This window comes from Rana temporaria, chromosome 2 (genome assembly GCF_905171775.1).
Source record: "Rana temporaria chromosome 2, aRanTem1.1, whole genome shotgun sequence".
In the NCBI taxonomy this organism is placed as follows: Eukaryota; Metazoa; Chordata; class Amphibia; order Anura; family Ranidae; genus Rana; species Rana temporaria.
Genome location: NC_053490.1, coordinates 282,711,598 through 282,731,112, shown reverse-complemented (window position 1 = coordinate 282,731,112; position 19,515 = coordinate 282,711,598). Strand labels below are relative to the sequence as shown.

The 19,515-nt window shown below is 44.2% G+C and overlaps 1 protein-coding gene across 1 annotated transcript in view; it reads left to right on the top strand.

Moving 5' to 3' along the window:
• ZMPSTE24 (zinc metallopeptidase STE24) overlaps nt 1–12,859 on the top strand; it is a 38,208-nt gene extending 25,349 nt beyond the window's left edge. The window contains exons 9-10 of the mRNA XM_040337119.1: nt 10,656–10,799; nt 12,179–12,859. Coding sequence (XP_040193053.1) covers nt 10,656–10,799; nt 12,179–12,403 — 369 coding nt within the window. The 3' untranslated portion in view covers nt 12,404–12,859. The remainder of the gene's footprint in view (nt 1–10,655; nt 10,800–12,178) is intronic.
• Nucleotides 12,860–19,515: the final 6,656 nt, after the last annotated feature.

Below are 19,515 nucleotides of genomic sequence, written 5' to 3'. Positions count from 1 at the left end.
AAGGCTTTCCCAGTAAAAGCGAAAAATCCTCCCCCTAAGCGTTTTTTTCGGGCCCATAAGCAGCAAAATAAGGGTAAAGGGCCACAGGGAAAGAGAGGTTGGTCAGCGCAGAAGGGTAAAGGTAAGGGAGTCCTTTTTCAATCCTCCTGCGCAAACCAACAAGCCGCAATGACTCAGCCCTTCGGGTAGGCGGAAGGTTGGAGAATTTCCTTCCGCAGTGGTCGGCAGTATCAGACAACCGGTACATTCTGACCACTATCGCCCAGGGTTACACTATAGAGTTCTCGGAGGTCCCACCAACAAGATTTTTGGTAACTCAGACCCCAAGAGATCCAGTGAAGGCATTGGCTTTAAAGTCCTCCCTGTCGGAGCTTCGACAGCAGGGAGTATTAATCCAGGTCCCTCTAGTAGACCAGGGCAGGGGGTTTTACTCTCATGTCTTCCTAATAAGATCCTGAACTTAAAACCTCTAAACAGATGTGTGAAGTACAGAAGATTCAGGATGGATTCGATATTTTCCATCAGGAATCTTCTGACGCCAGGTTGCTTCATGGCTTCGATAGACCTGAGGGACGCGTACTTACACATTCCTATATCCCCAAATTCGCAGAAGTTTCTCAGGCTAGCTGTAGAGTTGGAGGGCACAGTACAGCATTTCCAATACAGGGCCCTCCCCTTCGGGCTCTCATCATCACCTCGGATCTTCACCAAGGTGCTGCCAGAAGCCTTAGCACCTTTGCGGCTTCAGGGGATACAGGTCATCCCCTACCTGGACGACCTCCTCTTCTTTGCCCCCTCGAAAGAGGTTGTTGGCAGATCTGTCTCGGGCACGAAGTCACTTGGAATCCCTGGGCTGGATCTTAAATCTTCAGAAGTCCGCCCTAGTACCCTCCCAGGAGATTCGTTTTCTGGGATTCCAGGTGAATTCACTATGCCGGAGAATATTTCTCCCTTTGGACAAGGCAACCAAGGTCTTAGATTCCGTTCGGTTGTTGCAGGCCCACCAGACACTAACAGTCAGGCAGGTTATGGCAGCTCTGGGAGTCTTGACTTCCACCATGCCAGCCGTCCAGTGGGCGAGATTGCATTTCAGACCCCTGCAGGCTTTTTTGTTGAAAGCATGGGATCACAAGCCCAATTCCCTGGACTCCCAGGTGAAGATTCCAGCCAGTGTAAAGAGATCCCTATACTGGTGGAAAAATCAGAGAGTGCTTGTGGAAGGTCTGGAATGGTTCTTCCCAGTGGAAAAGAGGCTTACCACGGATGCCAGCGCCTGGGGATGGGGAGCCCACTTAGACGAAAGGTTCACTCAGGGAAATTGGCTAAAGGAGGAATCCCTGCGTTCCTCAAATTGGAGGGAACTAAAAGCAGTCGCCCTGGCCCTAGTGGACTTTGCTCCACACCTACGGGGTCACCATGTTCAGGTTTTGACAGACAACTCCACGGTGGTAGCCTACTTAAACAGACAGGGGGGTACGAGAAGCCGGATGCTTCAGTCCCTTACCACAGAAATCCTGCTCTGGGTAGAAAGCAACTTACTTTCCCTGACGGCCTTACATCTGAAAGGATCACTAAACCGGGTGGCGGACTTTCTAAGCAGACACCAGATTCGGGAATCAGAGTGGTCCCTGAATCCAGAGGTTTTCCTACAGATCACCGACAGATGGGGTCTACCAGAGGTGGACTTGTTCGCCTCGAAGGAGAACTCCCAGGTAGGAAAGTTCTTTTCCCTGAGCCAGGGGGATGGCTCCCTAGGGGTGGATGCTCTGGCGAATCCCTGGGAATTTCGCCTTTGCTTTGCCTTCCCCCCGTTTCAGCTAATTCCCTTGGTTCTGAGAAAGGTCCAGAAGGAAAGGGTCCCGGTCATCCTCATCGCCCCGTTTTGGCCCAGAAGAGCATGGTTCGCGACGCTCCTGACGATGGCAGCCGAACCTTGTTGGCACCTGCCCCTCAGGCGGGATCTTCTAGCACAGGGCCCGGTCTCTCACCCGGAAGTGGCACGACTTTCCTTGGCAGCGTGGCTTCTGAGAGAGAAATCTTAAAAAATAAAGGGTTTTCTGACCGTCTAGTTTCCACCTTACTTAACAGTAGGAAAAAAGTGACCCGAGCTATCTATGCCAAGGTTTGGAAGGTATTTTCCACATGGTGTAGCTCAGCGGGCCAGGACCCTAGAGATTTAAGTTCCATCTTGGAGTTTTTACAGGCAGGGGCAGATAAAGGCTTAGCTATCAGTACCCTAAAGGTGCAGGTATCCGCACTCGCAGTGTTCTTGGAGAGGCCTGTGGCCACAGAACCCTTAGTGGGTAGGTTTTTTAGGTCTCTCACGAGATCCAGACCACTTCGGTTACAGGGGTTCCCGAAGTGGGAGCTCTCAGTGGTACTTAGATCCCTGGCAAACAAGCCGTTTGAACCCTTAGGGGAAGCATCGCTTAGGAATGTTACCCTAAAAACTTTGTTTTTGATCGCTATTACCTCGGCACGTAGGATCAGCGAATTACAGGCCCTGTCTATTAAGGAGCCTTATTTATGTTTATTTACGGATAGGGTAGTGCTTAAAACTGACCCAACATTTTTGCCAAAGGTAGCTTCTAAGGCAAATCGTTTACAGGACATTGTCCTTCCCAGCTTTTGTTCTAGTCCTTCGGGAGAGAAGGAATTATTTTTTCACATGTTGGATGTCAGAAGGACTTTATTAGGTTATTTGGAGATAACAGGTCCGTTCAGACGCTCGGATGCTCTATTTGTCCTCTTTGGGGGTATCAAGAAGGGCCAACAGGCATCTAAGGGGACCCTAGCTAGGTGGCTGAAGCTGGCTATCCGGGAGGCTTATTTACAGGCAGACCTGACCCCACCAGAAGGGGTTAATGCCCATTCAACCAGAGCTCTTGCAACTTCATGGGCAGAAAGAGCTGGTGCCACGCCAGAGCAAATCTGCAGGGCAGCGACGTGGACAAGTTTTCACACGTTTGTGCGACATTATAGATTGGACCTCACCTCGGCCAGTGATCAGGCATTTGGCAGGAAGGTCTTACAAGCTGTCGTCCCGCCCTAAGGTAGTAAGTCTCTGTTATCCTCTCAAGGTGCTGTCCTGAAAGACGCCTCGGGAAAATTCAAGTTAGTCTTACCGGTAACTTGTTTTCCAGAAGTCTTTCAGGACAGCAACGACCCGCCCTATGAGTGTTAAATGAACTATGCTGTGACTAACGTATGTGTTTATGTGTTCCAGCCGGGGCCGGAGGTTTTTCTCTATTACAACTGATGGTACAAGGAGGGACCTCCCTTTTAAAGATTGGAAAGAAGGTGTTTCCTGATGGAGTGGGAGGAGTCACCATATCTCTCAAGGTGCTGTCCTGAAAGACTTCTGGAAAACAAGTTACCGGTAAGACTAACTTGAATTTTTTATTACACTGTGACCCACTGGGTTTTAGGCATTAGTGGTCCTATTGTCCTCTAAAACCCTGTTGTACTCTTGGCTATAACAGTCTGTTGTTCTATGCGGAGTCCCTCAGTATTGTATCATGGCTCCCAAAGGTTCAGGATCAAGAGGTACAAAGAATGCCAAAAAACAGGGTTCCCCCTCTGATTCTGATGTCAGTCAGGCTATGCCAGTACTCTCCCCTCCTGTTAATCCAGTGGGGGTCGCTTTGGATGAGCCGTTAGGGGGGTCTGGTGCTGTGGCTGGCCCAGATCCGCCCAACCCTGTGTTCGTCAGAGGAGATGCTAGCTGTCACCCTAGGGGGGCTAGAGAAGAGGTTAGACGCTATGATCGCTAACTCTATTCCAGGCAAAAAGCGGACTAGATCCCCCATCGCCTAAGTGTGTATCCTCGGATGCTGAATTTCTCTCTCCGGAGGATCAGTTGGACCGGAAACCTGGAAGGTTCAGAGATTGAAGAATCTACCACTGAGGAACCATTTTCAGCCTCCCAAGCGGAGAGCTTGTGGGTCCAGTCTTTAACAGACATGGTCCGCTCGGCATTTAAGTTGCCCTTACCAGAGCCTCAGGCTCCGGCGGTGTCCTCTTTGAAGGCGCCTTTAAGTAACGCAATTTTTCCGGTCTATCCTCTGTTAGAGGAATTGATCTTCCAGGATTGGGTACGACCGGACAGAATTTTTCTGCCGCCTAAGATTTTCTGTTATCTACCCTATGGAAGAGAAATGGACGCAGCCATATCCTGTGTAAATAAGTCATTGACTTGCCCGGTGGAAAACATACAAATGTTTAAAGATCCGGTTGATAAACGTTTAGAGACACTTTTAAAAGCTTCCTTTGCTACGGCAGGAGCAGTGGTGCAGCCAGCAGTGGCTGCAATTGGGGTCTGTCGGGCGTTAAAAGACCAGACAAAACAGATGCTTAAGGACATTCCTGCCCAGCAGGCAGAGGACTTAGCTGATATACCCAGAGCTCTGTGTTTGCGGTGGATGCTATAAAAGATTCCATCCAACAGGCGTCTCGTTTGTCACTGTTTTTAGTGCATATGAGAAGGCTCTTATGGTTGAAGAACTGGTCGGCCGAGCCCCCATGCAAGAAACTGCTGGCAGGCTTTCCCTTCCATGGTGGAAGACTCTTCGGAGAGGATCTGGATAAATACATTCAGACTTTATCGAGCGGCAAAAGTACTCGCCACAGGCTACAGATTAGAATTTCAAGAGTTTCCCCTTCCTCATTTTCAGGAATCGAGGGTACCAAACGATCCAATAAAGAAGGCCTCGTTGCTGGCGGCATTAGATCATCTGCTTTGCCAGGGCGTGATGGAGGTACCAGCCCAAGAGCAAGGGCTAGGTTTCTACTCCAATCTGTTTCATACCAAAGCCCAACGGCGATGTCAGACCAATTTTGGACCTAAAGGGTTTAAACGTTTACCTAAAGGTTCGGTCATTCCGGATGGAATCCATTCGGTCGGCAGCCGCCGCCCTCCAGAAAGATTATTTTCTAGCCTCTATAGACATAAAGGATGCTTACCTTCACGTACCAATCTTTCAGCCACATCAAAGATTTTTACGCTTCGCGGTGGCTCAGCGTCACTTCCAATTTGTGGCTCTCCCCTTCGGGCTAGCTACAGCCCCCCGGGTGTTCACGAAGGTCCTAGCTCCAGTTCTAGCCAATCTAAGGATCCAAGGGGTCACTGTCTTGGCATACTTGGATGATCTCTTAATCATAGATGACTCGCCTCCTTGCCTGGAGCGAGCAGTAGCCATCACGGTTCAGTGCCTCGAGAGGTTCGGCTGGGTTCTAAACCGAGAAAAATCTGCATTTCAACCCACAAGGCAGTTGGAATATCTCGGCATGAGGTTGGATACGGAACGACAAAAGGTGTTCCTGCCCCTGGTAAAGATCGAGGCTATCAAGGAATTGATTCAGGTGGTTCTAAGGAAAAAAGAACCAACTGTTTGCCTATGTATGCGACTACTAGGCAAGTTAGTGGCCACGTTCGAGGCGGTACTATACGCACAGAGCCACACTCGCATCCTACAGGCAGCCATTCTGGCAGCTTGGAGCAGGAGAGCACAGGCCTTGAATTTTCCGTTGACACTATCGTCAAAAGTCTGTGCTGGTGGTTAAACTCTCAGAATCTTCTGAAGGGAAAGTCTTTCAGCCCCGTAGCCTGAAAGGTAGTGACCACAGACGCCAGTCTGAAAGGCTGGGGCGCGGTCTTGGATGGGTACACTCGCCAGGGAATTTGGGCAGAGGCGGAAGGTCGGCTGCCCATCAATGTCTTGGCGATCAGAGCTGCTCGGCTAGCCCTCCTGGCATGGACATCCAAATTGCAGCGGTCCCCGGTGAGAATACAGTCAGACAATGCCACAGCTGTGGCACAGCTGTGGCAAGTATACCATTGATAGAGTGTTAAGTCTTATTCTGCATAAGGACAGGGTGGTTCTCCATCCTCATCCTTCCTTCCTTCCTTCCTACCAAAGGTTATATCCAGTTTTCACCTAAACCAGGATTTGGTACTACCATCCTTCTTTCCGAAACCCACTTCTAGAAAGGAAGGGTTGCTGCATACCTTGGATATTGTCAGGGCCATGAGGGCCTATCTCAAAGCTAGAGAGAAGATTCGGAAAACAGATGTGTTGTTCATTTTACCGGATGGGCCCAAGAAGGGACAGGCAGCTGCAAAATCCACCATATCGAGATGGATTAAACAATTAATCACTCAGGCCTACGGCTTGAAGAGCTTGCCTCCTCCTTTGTCAATAAAGGCTCATTCTACCAGGGCCATGGGCGCTTCCTGGGCAGCACACCATCAGATCTCTATGGCTCAAGTATGCAAGGCGGCAACCTGGTCGTCAGTCCACACGTTTACAAAATTTTACCAGTTGGACGTAAGAAGGAGTGCAGATGCAGCCTTTGGGCAGGCAGTACTGCAGGCTGCGATTTAAGATCCTCAGGATCGGGGGCACCCTTGAGTTAAATTTTGAAAATGTATTTTCTTGACTAAGTTGGATTTATTATTATTATTATTATTATTATTATTATTATTATTATTTGAGTCTACATCTAAATTAAATCCTGGTGTCTTGTAGAGATATCTCTCCCCCCCCCCCCCCTTTCATTAAAGCATTGCTTTCGGACATCCCGTATAGCAGGGATATGCAATTAGCGGACCTCCAGCTATTGCAAAACTACAAGTCCCATCATGCCTCTGCCTCTGGGTGTCATGCTTGTGGCTGTCAGAATCTTGCTATGCCTCATGGGAGTTGTAGTTCTGCAACAGCTGGAGGTCCGCTAATTGCATATCCCTGCCGTATAGTAATGAATATGCAGCTCTGTGTCCCGTGATGAAAGAAAAAGGGATTTTTAATACAGCTTACCTGTAAAATCCTTTTCTTGGAGTACATCACGGGACACAGAGCTCCCACCCCTCTTATGGGGAACATTTTGGGAGGCATACTGCTTGCTACAAAACTGAGGTACTCCCTCTATGGGAGAGGGTTATATAGGGAGGGGACTTCCTGTTTGAGATTGCCAGTGTCCATCACCTGAAGGTACTCCATATAACCCGTATAGTAATGAATATGCCGCTCTGTGTCCCGTGATGTACTCCAAGAAAAGGATTTTACAGGTAAGCTGTATTAAAAATCCCTTTATTTCCTCTGCTATTGGCATGAGTCGCTTCTGACAAGTTTTCCTGACCCCAAGATAAAAATGGTGAGAGGGGAGGGACCATCAGCTGACTGACAGCTATTTTTACCGTGTGCTGTATGAAGGGGGTGTGTACTTTTCTCCAATCGGCTTTCAGAGGTTCGCCCTAAAATATCAACTTTGTCTCACTCATAGCAGCAGCATACATAGATGTGCAATCCATCTTTTTTTTTTTTTTTGGTAGGTCAATGTTTACCTTTTAGAATCGTGCATTTTATGTGGCTTCCGGGTTTCATTCCCCGCAGGAGTGGGCGTGTCTTTAGATTTCCCTGGCCGTGTGCAATGTCTCCTGGGAGTGATGTGTTGAGACTCCCAGGAGACGATCTATACTGTAATCCCGCGGTATCTCGCGGGTCATGTGACGAGGGCGACTGTAGTGTTGACCGCGCCGCTCGCCGTCAACACTGCACATGCGCGCGATAGAGCAGTGAATGCTGGGACATCAACTGTAAAGTGTTTATTTTCACCCTGAGCAGAGTTGGGAGTAAGGTACTGAATTTAACAAATATGGTTGTTCCCATGTATTCAACTACTGTATATTTATGAATGTTTTTTTAAAACCTTCATAGACTGTTGGCAATAAGCTGGCTGACTACCTTTTTTAAAGATCTAGATTCTCGTCCACTATTTTGCAGTATTTCTAATGAAAGTAATTGGTTGGATTTAACAGTAGAAGGTTGGCGTACCGTACTCCTTCTTTTTTTTTTTTTTTTTTTTTTTTTTTATCCATAAAGATTTTATTGAGAGCAAACCGGTATGGACAATTTTACAAATATAACCGTAATATCAACAGATAATACAAGTCCTCACAAGAGGATACACAACAAAATGTATACATGAGGGAAGAAAAGCATGAATTAAGCATGGAAGACGGATATCATAAGACAGATACATACACCGTGTAAGTCATCTCAACCATACATGTCTCACAAGGGAGATGCGTAGTTAATCGCTCCAGAAGCAGTATACTCACTGGCTATTACACAAGATGCCCCTTATGTCCTTCTAGAGACAACCGCCTACCCAGATCCCCTGACTACTTTTACGAAGTCCCATATTCACCCTTTGGATCCTCTTTGTACAAGTGGTATGGGTGAGGGGTCGACCCGGGATACCGCGTCCACCCCCAGCACCCAGCCTCGACATACATGTCAAAGAGAAGAGAAAGAGAGATAAGGAGAAAAGAGTGGGAAGAAGGAAAGAAGAGAGAGAGAGAGAGAAAAAAATATGAGGGGGGGGGGGGGGGGAGGGTGGAGGAGGTAAGTGGGAAGGCCCCTTACCCCCGCCGTCCACATCACAAGAAAAAGCGCCACATAGTAATAGTGTCATAAACCAGACTTCATTCAGCCGTATCCTTCAGGATCTTATTTAGCCTGTACTCTGTATAAGGGCTTGGTACTCTGCTGAGTTCCGATATTCAAACCACTCGTTCCAGACAGAAGTGAAGTTAGAAATTCTATCATGTGCAGTACTTATCAGCTCCTCAATCGCTGCAATACGGTCGATGCGTGCCATCCATTCCTTGACAGTGGGAGGCTCTGTGGCTCTCCAGTGAACAGGAACACATAGTCTGGCCGCATTAATCATATGAATTGCTACAGAGTTGCGATACCGCTGTTTGGCAATTTTTGAAAGATGAAGAAGATACTGTGCTGATAAACTCCAGGGGGAGCGTAGAGACCGTTGTCGTCACGTCATGCACCGTTTGCCAATACGGCTGGATCAGAGGACATTCCCACCAAATGTGAAGGAAGGTGCCCAGGGCCTTTCCACACCTCCAGCACCTATCCGGTACGGAGGGGGAAAACTTGTGTACAACATCTGGTGTCCTATACCACCGCGTCCTAATCTTGTATCCACTTTCTTGAATGTTCACACTCAGTGAGCCTTTAAAGATAAACCAATTGATCTTCTCCCAATCTTTCATCCCAACTGTTCTACCCAGCCGGGTTTCCCAGGAGGTTTGTTCCGCCTGCATAGACACAAAGGGTGCCCTGTACATAGATGCGTATAGCATCGAAATCACATGCCTCTGAGGCGACTTACTAGAGCAAAGTGACTCAAGCACCGTGGGCGATTTCGTAAAACTGCCCCTGATCTTTGGATCATCCAAAAAGTGTCTCAGCTGGAGATAAGCAAACATAGGAAATTTCTTTGCGTACTCTTCTTTTTAAATGGTATAGTACATTTCTGAATATTCTTATTTTAAATGTAAAATACATCAGTTGTTAACACTGTCCTCTATATTGGTGGTGAATGTTCAGTCTATAACCAAGTTGCTGTCTGCTTGTCCTACCCATGTTTTAAATAGGTTTGTTTACAGTCAAAGCTGAAATTGTAGGAATTTGTATTCAATAGGTACATTGGTCAACTTGGAACAATGCAAGTATGCATATGTCGTCTCACTTCCTGTGGAAGCTGCAGTGATGGCAGTTTTTCCTGGTCCAGTGCTCCCTCTGCACACTGACCACAGTGAGCTGCTCACTCGGGGGGGGGGGGGGGTGTGTGTGTGTGTGTGTGTGTGTGTGTGTGTGTGTGTGTGTGTGTGTGTGTACCGTGGTGTCATTTCCTGCCTCGTCCAGTCAATGCTTTGTATTTGTTGGTAAAAAAAAAAAAAAAATGCCAAGTGTTCTGTGAATGGAAGCAGTGCCAAGCAATCTACTTCCTGTAGTTGCTCTGCAAAAGGCAGGGGACCCAGAAAACGGCTGCTATCACTGTAGTAGCAGCGACTACTAAAGTGACTTTCAGCTTCCACAGGGATCACTTGGGTATGAGATATGCATACATGGACCAATGTAGCTATGGAATAAAATTCATACCAAACTTTAAAGGACCTACTTGTCTCTCCTGCATCCAGGGAATCAAATCTTTGTTCTCAGAGATATAGATGCCACTGGTCTCCCATTACACTCTGACTTCTCCTGACAGATGCTACATAACAAAAGGAAACCGTATTGATGTAGCAGCCAGTGAGAGGAAAAAGAGTACAGCATTGAACTAGAAAGCATATATACAGTTCCTATTGGAGCTACAAACTATCAGTCATATAACTGGGCATATGCAATCTGGACAATATATAAAATGTGCTGATTCCCAGTGCAGCTACCAACCACTGGAAGGAATGGATAACAAAATACAGCATTGAACTAGATACCAGCAGCACCTGTAGCTTTTCAAGATTTTTAAATTGTCCTTTTTTACAGGCTGCATTGCTTTCAGCCTAACGTAATTTTGAAAATATAATATATATATATATATATATATATATATATATATATATATATATATATATATATATATATATATATATATATATATATATATATATATATATATATATTAAAAATGTAAGCTTTAATGATGTGGTTTTGAGTCCTACAATATTGGCTGTCTAACCTAAATTGAGCTGATACCTAGAGCTCAACAAGGGTCACCTACAAACATGATACATTTATAACAGTGTATTTGATATCAATTTAATATTTTTCTTTTTCTATTTTCTCCATCAGATGAATTCGTTTCTCTGTTTTTCTTTATTTGCCGTGCTCAGTGGCCGAAAAGAACTTTTTGCTGCATTTGGATTCCACACAGCACAACCCACTCTCATAGGCCTGATGATAATCTTTCAGTTCATCTTTTCTCCATACAATGAGGTATTGCAGAAAGCTCTGTGTAAATTTAATTTAAAAGCAACAACTTGTCTTTACTGCTGAATTATTTGGTTGATGGGCAGTTCATCATATTATTGCAATGTGGAAGTGATGGTCTTCTAAAAATGAATAGCGGATAATAAAAATGAAGGTTGTGAGTTTATCTATGCCTAGCATGTGCAATTTTTAAGATGCTGAAAATGTAAATGGTTGTGGTTTTCTAGTTCTCTTGCCCTCTTCAGAAGGAAGCATGAGAAGTGTTGTTGCCACTCCTACAGTGCTGAATCGGCAGGCTGTAAGATTGTGACCTAATTTCCTAACTCTGACCGAAAAATTGCAGTCACCCTTCTGGCTGTGTTAAAGGATCACTAAAGGAAATTTTAATTTTTTTAGCTAAATAGCTTCCTTTACCTTACTGCAGTAATGGTTTCATGTCCTCATTGTTCGTTTTTGCTCTGATGTTGCTGTAATTCTGCTGTGATCTCCACACTTCCTGCTTGTCTGGCTCCTTATGAAAAATCTCATGGCAGCTTTTCACTGTGGTCCAAGCTGTGTGTCTAAAACTCCTCAGAACCAATCAGATTCATTTTAAAAACAAAACATTGCCCCGGATTTGTTTGTTTTTGTTCTGTGGGTCTCTTTACTTCACAGAAACATGAAACCAGTTTAAAAACGAAAGTGAAACTACAGGCACATTATATGATTGAATTTAATCTATTTTTAAAAGCAATCAGTTTACTTGTATGTCTCTATACCCTGTAAACGGTCATTTCAGCAAAAAAAAAAATTCCTTTAGTGATCCTTTAAGTTAATCACAAAAGTGAGGTGGCTGGACTGGGGGGAATTTTTTTTTTTATATATATATATATATATATATATATATATATATATATATATATATATATATATAAATATAAATATAAATATAAATATAAATATAAATATAAATATATATTATATATTTTTTTTTTTTAGATAAAATTGTTCCTATATTTTAGAATGGCTGTTTGCCCAGAATTTAGCTTTAACAGTGTGTCAGTCAGGTTTAAGTGGTGTGACTAGAAGTGCGTTGGTCAGATCTCCCAATTACATGTCGACTATGGATAGTCTTGGGGTTGATTTGCTAAAACTAGACCATGCAAAATCTGGTGCAGCCAAAAACCAATTGGCTTACAGGTGTGTTTTTTTTTTTTTTTTTGGTCTCTGCCCAATTGAAGAAGCTGAAGTTAGAAGCTAATTGGCTACCATGCACAGCTGCACCAGATTTTGCACACTCCCACTTTAGTACATCAACTCCCCCCTTTTTTTTTCTTTTTTTTTTTATTAATTGTTCACCTTATTATGAGGGGTGTTTTCTAATTGTATTTATTTTTTCCCTCTAGGTTCTCTCATTTTGTTTGACTGTGCTGAGCCGAAGGTTTGAGTTCCAAGCTGATGCATTTGCTAAGAATCTTGGAAAAGCTAAAGATTTGTATTCTTCCCTAATTAAACTAAATAAGGATAATTTGGGATTCCCAGTTTCAGATCAGATGTTTTCAATGTGGCATTATTCTCACCCTCCCCTGTTGGAAAGACTACAAGCTCTGAAAGGTGACAAGCAAAACTGACAGTATTTGCAATCACCAAAAAATAAAACAAGAAGAAAACTTACACAAGTATCATTAGGTTTCTTTTGTCCCCCTTTGTCAGTTTGAAATTCGACATAGTTCTATACCAAGTTATGATTCTAAATGTATCTGTGATACATTGAATAAGGGGACATTTTAAGGACCTGAGACGTGTATAAAATGTAAATGACATGTTTTTTCCTAAAATGAATTTATGCTTTTAATTGACATGTTTAAAAAGCCTTATGTTGCCTTTTTATTAATTTAAATGGACTTTGTTTGCTTCAGACTTTTTTCCCCAGCGATTTATTGTGGTTCTTGTGGCGTTGAACAAGGGCATTTTACTGTAATATATGTGAAGTTCATTTATTTTTTTTCCTTGCAGCAGTTATTCCAGAAAAAACATTTTGTCAGTAAAGCTGCAATTCAAATAAAAACTTTATATGAAACCATAAAGCTGTTTTCTCAGGTGTTTTATAGCACATTTTTTATAGCACTGCAGCTCTATCATGGACCCCTTACCAAGTTCACCTGGATGCATTAATAACGAGGGTATCTTTTAAAACCTGTTGGCTTTTCTTAAAGCTGAACTTCCAAATATATTTCTCAATAGCAACAAAGCATAAAAATCAACTTTGTGCCCATCAAATGCCTTTACAAAACCAGTTATTACTTTGTGCTGCACATAGCTTGTGCAGAGAGCAGTCTCTGCTACTTTACAAAGTTGTGAGAGGGATCCAGCAGACCTACTCACTAAAGGCTTCCTGCTGAAAACTGCATGGGGGGTGGATACAGGACCAGTCACCCTGCACAAGAACAAGCATTTGCATTTATCTGATATGCACATGGCTTGTTCTGGGTTAGTGGTTGGCTTGGCTCCCAGCTGTGGTCCTGAGCATCCTGGTTCATCGTTTTGGGTCCAATTTCAGCCCCAATTGTTGGCTGAATTTGGACCTGAAACTGAATAAAGGGCGCCTGTGCAAATTCGCACCAGAGCCTCATTGGAGATGGGTGAACCGGCTCCATAGAGAGCCGTTACAATCTCTTGCTATTTGGATGTGGAGATGCCGCATCCAATTCGCAATAGTGTGAACCCAGCCTAAATGGGGTCACAAGGATACGATGTCCTACTACCTCACATAATCTTAGTAATGCATGTTGCCCCATGCTTTTTCTCATTTAAAAAAGACTGCAAGCACATTTTAAAATACACAACGTGTTGAAACCGTGTTTCTCAACTCCAGTCCTCAAGGCACCTCAACAAGTCATGTTTTCAGGATTTCCTTCAGATGAAACGGCTGTGGTAATTACTAAGGCAGTGAAACGGATGAAAATCATCCATGCAAAGTAATGGAGAGCCTGAAAACATGACCTGTTGAGGCGCCTTGAGGACTGGATTTGAGAAACGCTGTTAGAAATGCAGTGGGCTCGAGAACCCTACCTCCGAAACACGCCACATGGATATGTGAAATTAACAATACTTTGCCATATAAAATTTTTATACAATCACAGGGATGTCCCTCCTAAATACAACATTTGGGACAGTTGGTTACAATCCTCCGACACCTTTTTGTTTAAATGTTTTGCTTCTTAAACCTCACCCTGTTGTCTTCACACTACAAACCTGTATATTGACAACCATGTTACAGGTTATATACTGAATACATTTCTGCATGTAACTAATAAGACCCTCTCTGGTCTATTTCAGTGGTTCTCAACTCTGTCCTCGAGTACCCCCAACAGGCCATGTTTTGGGAATTTCTCTTGATAAAATGGCTGTCCAAAATACCAAACCACTCTGATTTAAAGCATCTGTGTATGATAAAGGAAAATCTGCAAACATGGCCTGTTGGGGGTACTTTGAGGACAGGGTTGAGAACCACTGCTCTATTTGATCACTTATGTTGTGCCTGGTAACTATTGACTTCAATAGGTGGATGAACAACCCAATTTTTCTTGAGATTGATGTATAATCTAGTGAGATTTTGTTTAGTTAGACCAGGGATCTTCAAACTACGGCCCTCCAGTTGTTCAGGAACTACAATTCCCATCATGCCTAGTCATGTCTGTGAATGTCAGTGTGTTACAATGCCTCATGGGATGTGTAGTTCCACAACAGCTGGAGGGCCGTAGTTTGAAGATCCCTGAGTTAGACCCTTTGTATGACCATTTTCTTTAACCACTTGCCGACCTCCTCATGTAAATATACGTCAGCAGAATGGCACGGACAGGCACATGTACGTCCTCTGCTTGACGTGGGTCGGGGGTCCGATCGGGACCCCCCCCCCCAGTACATGCGGCGGTCGGTAAGCCTCGGGGAGCGATCTGGGACGATGGCGCGGCTATTCGTTTATAGCCGCTCCGTCGCGATCGCTCCCCGGAGCTGAAGAACGGGGAGAGCCGTATGTAAACACGGCTTCCCCGTGCTTCACTATGGCAGCGCATCGATCGAGTGATCCCTTTTATTAGGGAGACTCGATCGATGTCAGTCCTACAGCCACACCCCCCTACAGTTGTAAACACACACTAAGTGAACCCTAAATGTTACAGCGCCCCCTGTGTTTAACTCCCAAACTGCAACTGTCATTTTCACAATAAACAATGCAATTTAAATGAATTTTTTGCTGTGAAAATGACAATGGTCCCAAAAATGTGTCAAAATTGTCCGAAGTGTCTGCCATAATGTCGCAGTCACGAAAAAAATCGCTGATCGCCGCCATTAGTAGTAAAAAAAATAAAAATGCAATAAAACTATCCCCTATTTTGTAAACGCTATAAATTTTGCGCAAACCAACCGATAAACGATTATTACCACCAAAAGAAAGCTCTATTTGTGGGGGAAAAAGGACGCCAATTTTGTTTGGGAGCCACGTCGCACGACCGCGCAATTGTCTGTTAAAGCGACGCAGTCCCGAACTGTAAAAACCCCTTGGGTCTTTAGGCAGCATATTGGTCCGGGGCTTAAGTGGTTAAAGTTAATGTTTTGGGGGGGTTTTGCTGACAACCCTGTAAGATCTGCAAATGGTGTTGTCAGCCCTGAATTGTCTTCTGATGGGTTACAGAATACATGTACCATATTTTATGGAGGGGAGAGTTCAGAACTGGGCAGGGCTAATAACCCTGCTATTTAGCTTGGCATAAGCACCATTGTCGGCCTAATGCAGGAAGCCAGGAGCTTGTTGGATTTCTGACATGGCATGGTAATGTGCATCAATTGCAGAGATGCACTGGGGTTTGAATGGCCCAAACTAGGGACTGGTTTCTATGCAGAGCTGCATCAGATTTTACAATATCCGCTTCCTTTGTCAAAGCTTAATTGAACAAGCTGAAGTTGCCAGCTGTGCATGGTAGCCAGATTTTGCACTCTCCAGTTTTAATAAATCAACCCTATTTTATGTTGGTGCTGGGAATCAACTTATCTTTGGTCCTGGACAAGATTGTTGGCTGCAAATCTAAGCTATCCCTGACAGACTGCATCAAGCATAAACTGAAGCATTCCTCTCCTGGGCTTCTGATCTAGCTACACTGTGTTCCATAAAAAACCTTTGTAGAAGATCAATGCAAACATTATCCCTCTGTAGATCTCAAACTTAAGATAACTTTTATCTTTAGGCTGCTTTCACACTGATTCATTTTTACCTTGCTAAAAATGCAACTAACGCCATGGAATGCTTCACACCACTGCGCTGCGGGTGCTGTGCATTTTGAAAAGTATAGTATGCTGCATCTTTGGTGTGGTTTTTAAAACCATTCAGGTTCCCAATGAACAGAAAATGCACCTGCATTGTGTTTTTTGAGTCACATGTCCACGTTTCACAGGTGCATGCTGGATAACATTCACACATGTGTTTTTGGTGGCTGCTTTTTTTTTTTTTTGTAAATTTCTTCAGGACTATAAGCATGTTGCCACCATCAAAGGCACAGCACATAGGTACTCTGTCACACAGCACTCAACAGCAGCCCAAAACTCCTTGGCTACCTAGCAATCAAAAAAAAGGTGGCTGGATATTGTGAGTAACGCCAACATTCTGCCAATGTGCCCAGGTAAATTTTGGACAACTTTTCTGGTGTGTAATATATCCCGTGTAGGAACTTAAATTAAGCGGTCTCTAGCTGACACCAAGTAAGTGAAAGGAATACGCCACATATCGTCCCACTCCTCTCCTCCCAAATTTGTAACCTTCCGCTACCCATTGCTCCCTGCACCTGGTTATCAAGGGTGGAGAGACAGGAAAAAGTTCTTTATATAGTCCTGATAGATAATTTTTTTTTTTTTTTAATTCATGGATTTGTCCAGTCTAATAGTCTCCAGAATTGAAGACTGAATTTCCAGCTTTGTAGAGCCAAACTGGGAGATGAAAGCATGTCTCAGTGGGAGGTAGTGAAAGAAATCTGGATTAGGTAGGTCAAATGTCAATTTTAATTTTGCAAATTGTAACAACTCGCCCCATCCCGTGACCTCACCCAAGGTTTTAATCCTCTTTGACACCCATATTATTGGATCTGGTATAGTGAGTAAATGGGGGAAATAAGGATTCCTCCACAGTGGTGAAGCCGGTGACAGGGTAGTAGAAGCAGGCACCAATAAGTCCTGAACACTGTCCGAGGCCTCAATGGTGGCTGGCATTGTACCCGTCAGTGGAAAGTTGGCCCCAGAGCCTCTGTAGATGAAGAGACACAGGCTCTCATAGGAGCCCAAATCTGCTGCTTCAAAGACTGTGGCATTGTGGATGAGTCCCCATCATCCACAAGAAGCCATCCACGTGCAAAAAAAATATTTATAAAGATCAGGGAGAGCTAAGGTTCCTATTCTGGGAGGGGAATTGCGTAGAAAATCTAAAAAAAACCCGCAGTATCTTCATTTTCAGAAGGTGTATATGTCCTAGCATCGATAGGGGGAGATTCTTTCATATCTCAGTTTTCAAATGGGTAAACTGAGTGACCCACTGTAGTGGCAATCCAGGGTTCGCTGCCACCCTCATACCAGAGTCTAGTGGGAAAATGAATTGACTTTTAGGCCTGAAAATCTTGCAAAGTTTAACAAAATGGTGAGGACTGCTTGAAGAGATTTACCCAGATCCCTCAAAAATAGCAACATATCGTTTAAGGGGCTGATGTTCACAACTCTTGCTAGGAATTGTGATTGATCCATGAATGCTATATGAGAAGGATTCCTTGAGCCCTATAAGATGTATAATGTTTAACTCCCTTACTGTATTGTATATGATCCGATGTACAGATATCTTGCCAGCAGATGGCAGGGTGATCCCAGAAAAACATTTGCTTTCGGAGAGAACTGAGAGAGGCTGTGGCCAATAACAAAGGTAACATATTTTGCTTCAGCACTTCTTTGTCTCAAACCAGGAAGTAGTTGCTTGAGCTGTATGGTTTATAATAGTTAAAGTGTAAGTTCACCCTTACAGAAAAATCTGTAAGGTGAACTTACACAGGATGCCCTCCCCCAGTCCCGCTGACCTGTTGCATGGCGATCTCCTGTTCTGAGCCCCAGCATAGTTGTAGCTGTGCTGCAAAGTGTCCCTGGACAAATGTTGGCAACTATGCCCCAGTATAGCCACCTCAGGGGTCCCCTCACCATTCATGCGTCTTCTTCCCCGCTGACAGGATGGGCTACGCGGGTTCTCATTGGTCGATTCCACCCATGTGATGGCGATGACCAATTGGAATGTTCCGAAACGTCCCTGCTGACGGGGTACATTTTGGAGATTCAGCTGTGGGGATTTCCAAGCCCTGGACCCCTGACGCGGCTATCCCGGGTCTCAGGGAGATCGCCTAATCCAGGCCAGCAGGAATGGGGGTTTGGGGGGGTGTTTGAGGAGGGGGTCCTGTGTAAGTTCACCTTACAGATTTTTTCTGTAAAGGTGAGCTTACCCTTTAAAGACAAACTTCCTCTGCAAACTTTTACCTATAGGTAAGCCTATAATAAGGCTTACCTATAGGTATTGAAAATATCCCCTAAACCTGTACAGTTTAGGAGATATTTCCAGTTGCAACAGCCAGTGACATCACTGGCGCATGCGTATTAAAGGAATGTCCCACAAGTGCCATTCCTTCCAAGCCCATCCCGTGAATGGCGGCTCCCGCGCATGCATGGGAGTGATGTCATCGCGGCTCCGGCCAATAACAGCTTTGGAGCCTGTAAACCCGGAAGAAGCTTTGGGAAGCGCTGCAACAGCTTAGTTTAAGGGCCAGTTCACACCATAAAAACGCAATCCGGATGCGTTCCAGGTGCTTTTTTGAATGCGCGTTTTTGATGCGTTCCAGTGCGTTTTTGGTAAGTTTTTAATGCAGTCCAGTGCTTTTTTTTCCACCCCTCTTTTTTATTGTCCTTATCTAAGGTTAATAAAAAAGAAGTGTGTTCCTGTGCTTTTTGGTGCATTTAGGTGCGTTCCAGTGCGTTTATGATGCGTTTTACAGTGTTCTAGTGCAGGAAAAATGCAGCATGTTCTACTTTGTTTTCTGGAACTGGGTTTCAGAGGTTTATAACCTCTTTAAGGCCCAAAATTGGCATAAAGGTTAGCTTTTTGATATGTCTATACTTATTCCCATCCAATCAAAATGTCTCATTGTATACAGTATAATGCCGTGTACACACGATCAGATATCTGATGGAATCTAATCCGATGTTTTTTTTTGTCGGATATCCGATGAAGCTGACTTTTATCAGTCTTGCCTACACACCATCAGTCAAAAATCCAACCGTGTCCAACGCGGTGACGTAAAACACTACAGCGTGCTGAGAAAAATGAGGTTCAATGCTTCCGAGCATGCGTCGACTTGATTCTGAGCATGCATGGATTTTTCTCCGATGGAGTTCCACACAGACGATCTTTTTTTTTTTTTTTTTTTTTATCCATAGGAAAATTTTAATACAGGTTCTATTTTTTTTCACTGATAGAAAAAAAAACGATGGGGGCCCACACACACAAATGGTTTGTCCGATGAAAATGGTCCGTTTTCATCAGACAATCCGATCGTGTGTACAGGGCTTAAGAGAGATGAAAGTTATTTAAAAAAAAAAAAGCACTTAAAGGTAAAGCGAAACTAAACTTGTCTTTGTTAAAGCTGAAATTTCAGGGCCTCCAGGAGCTTTT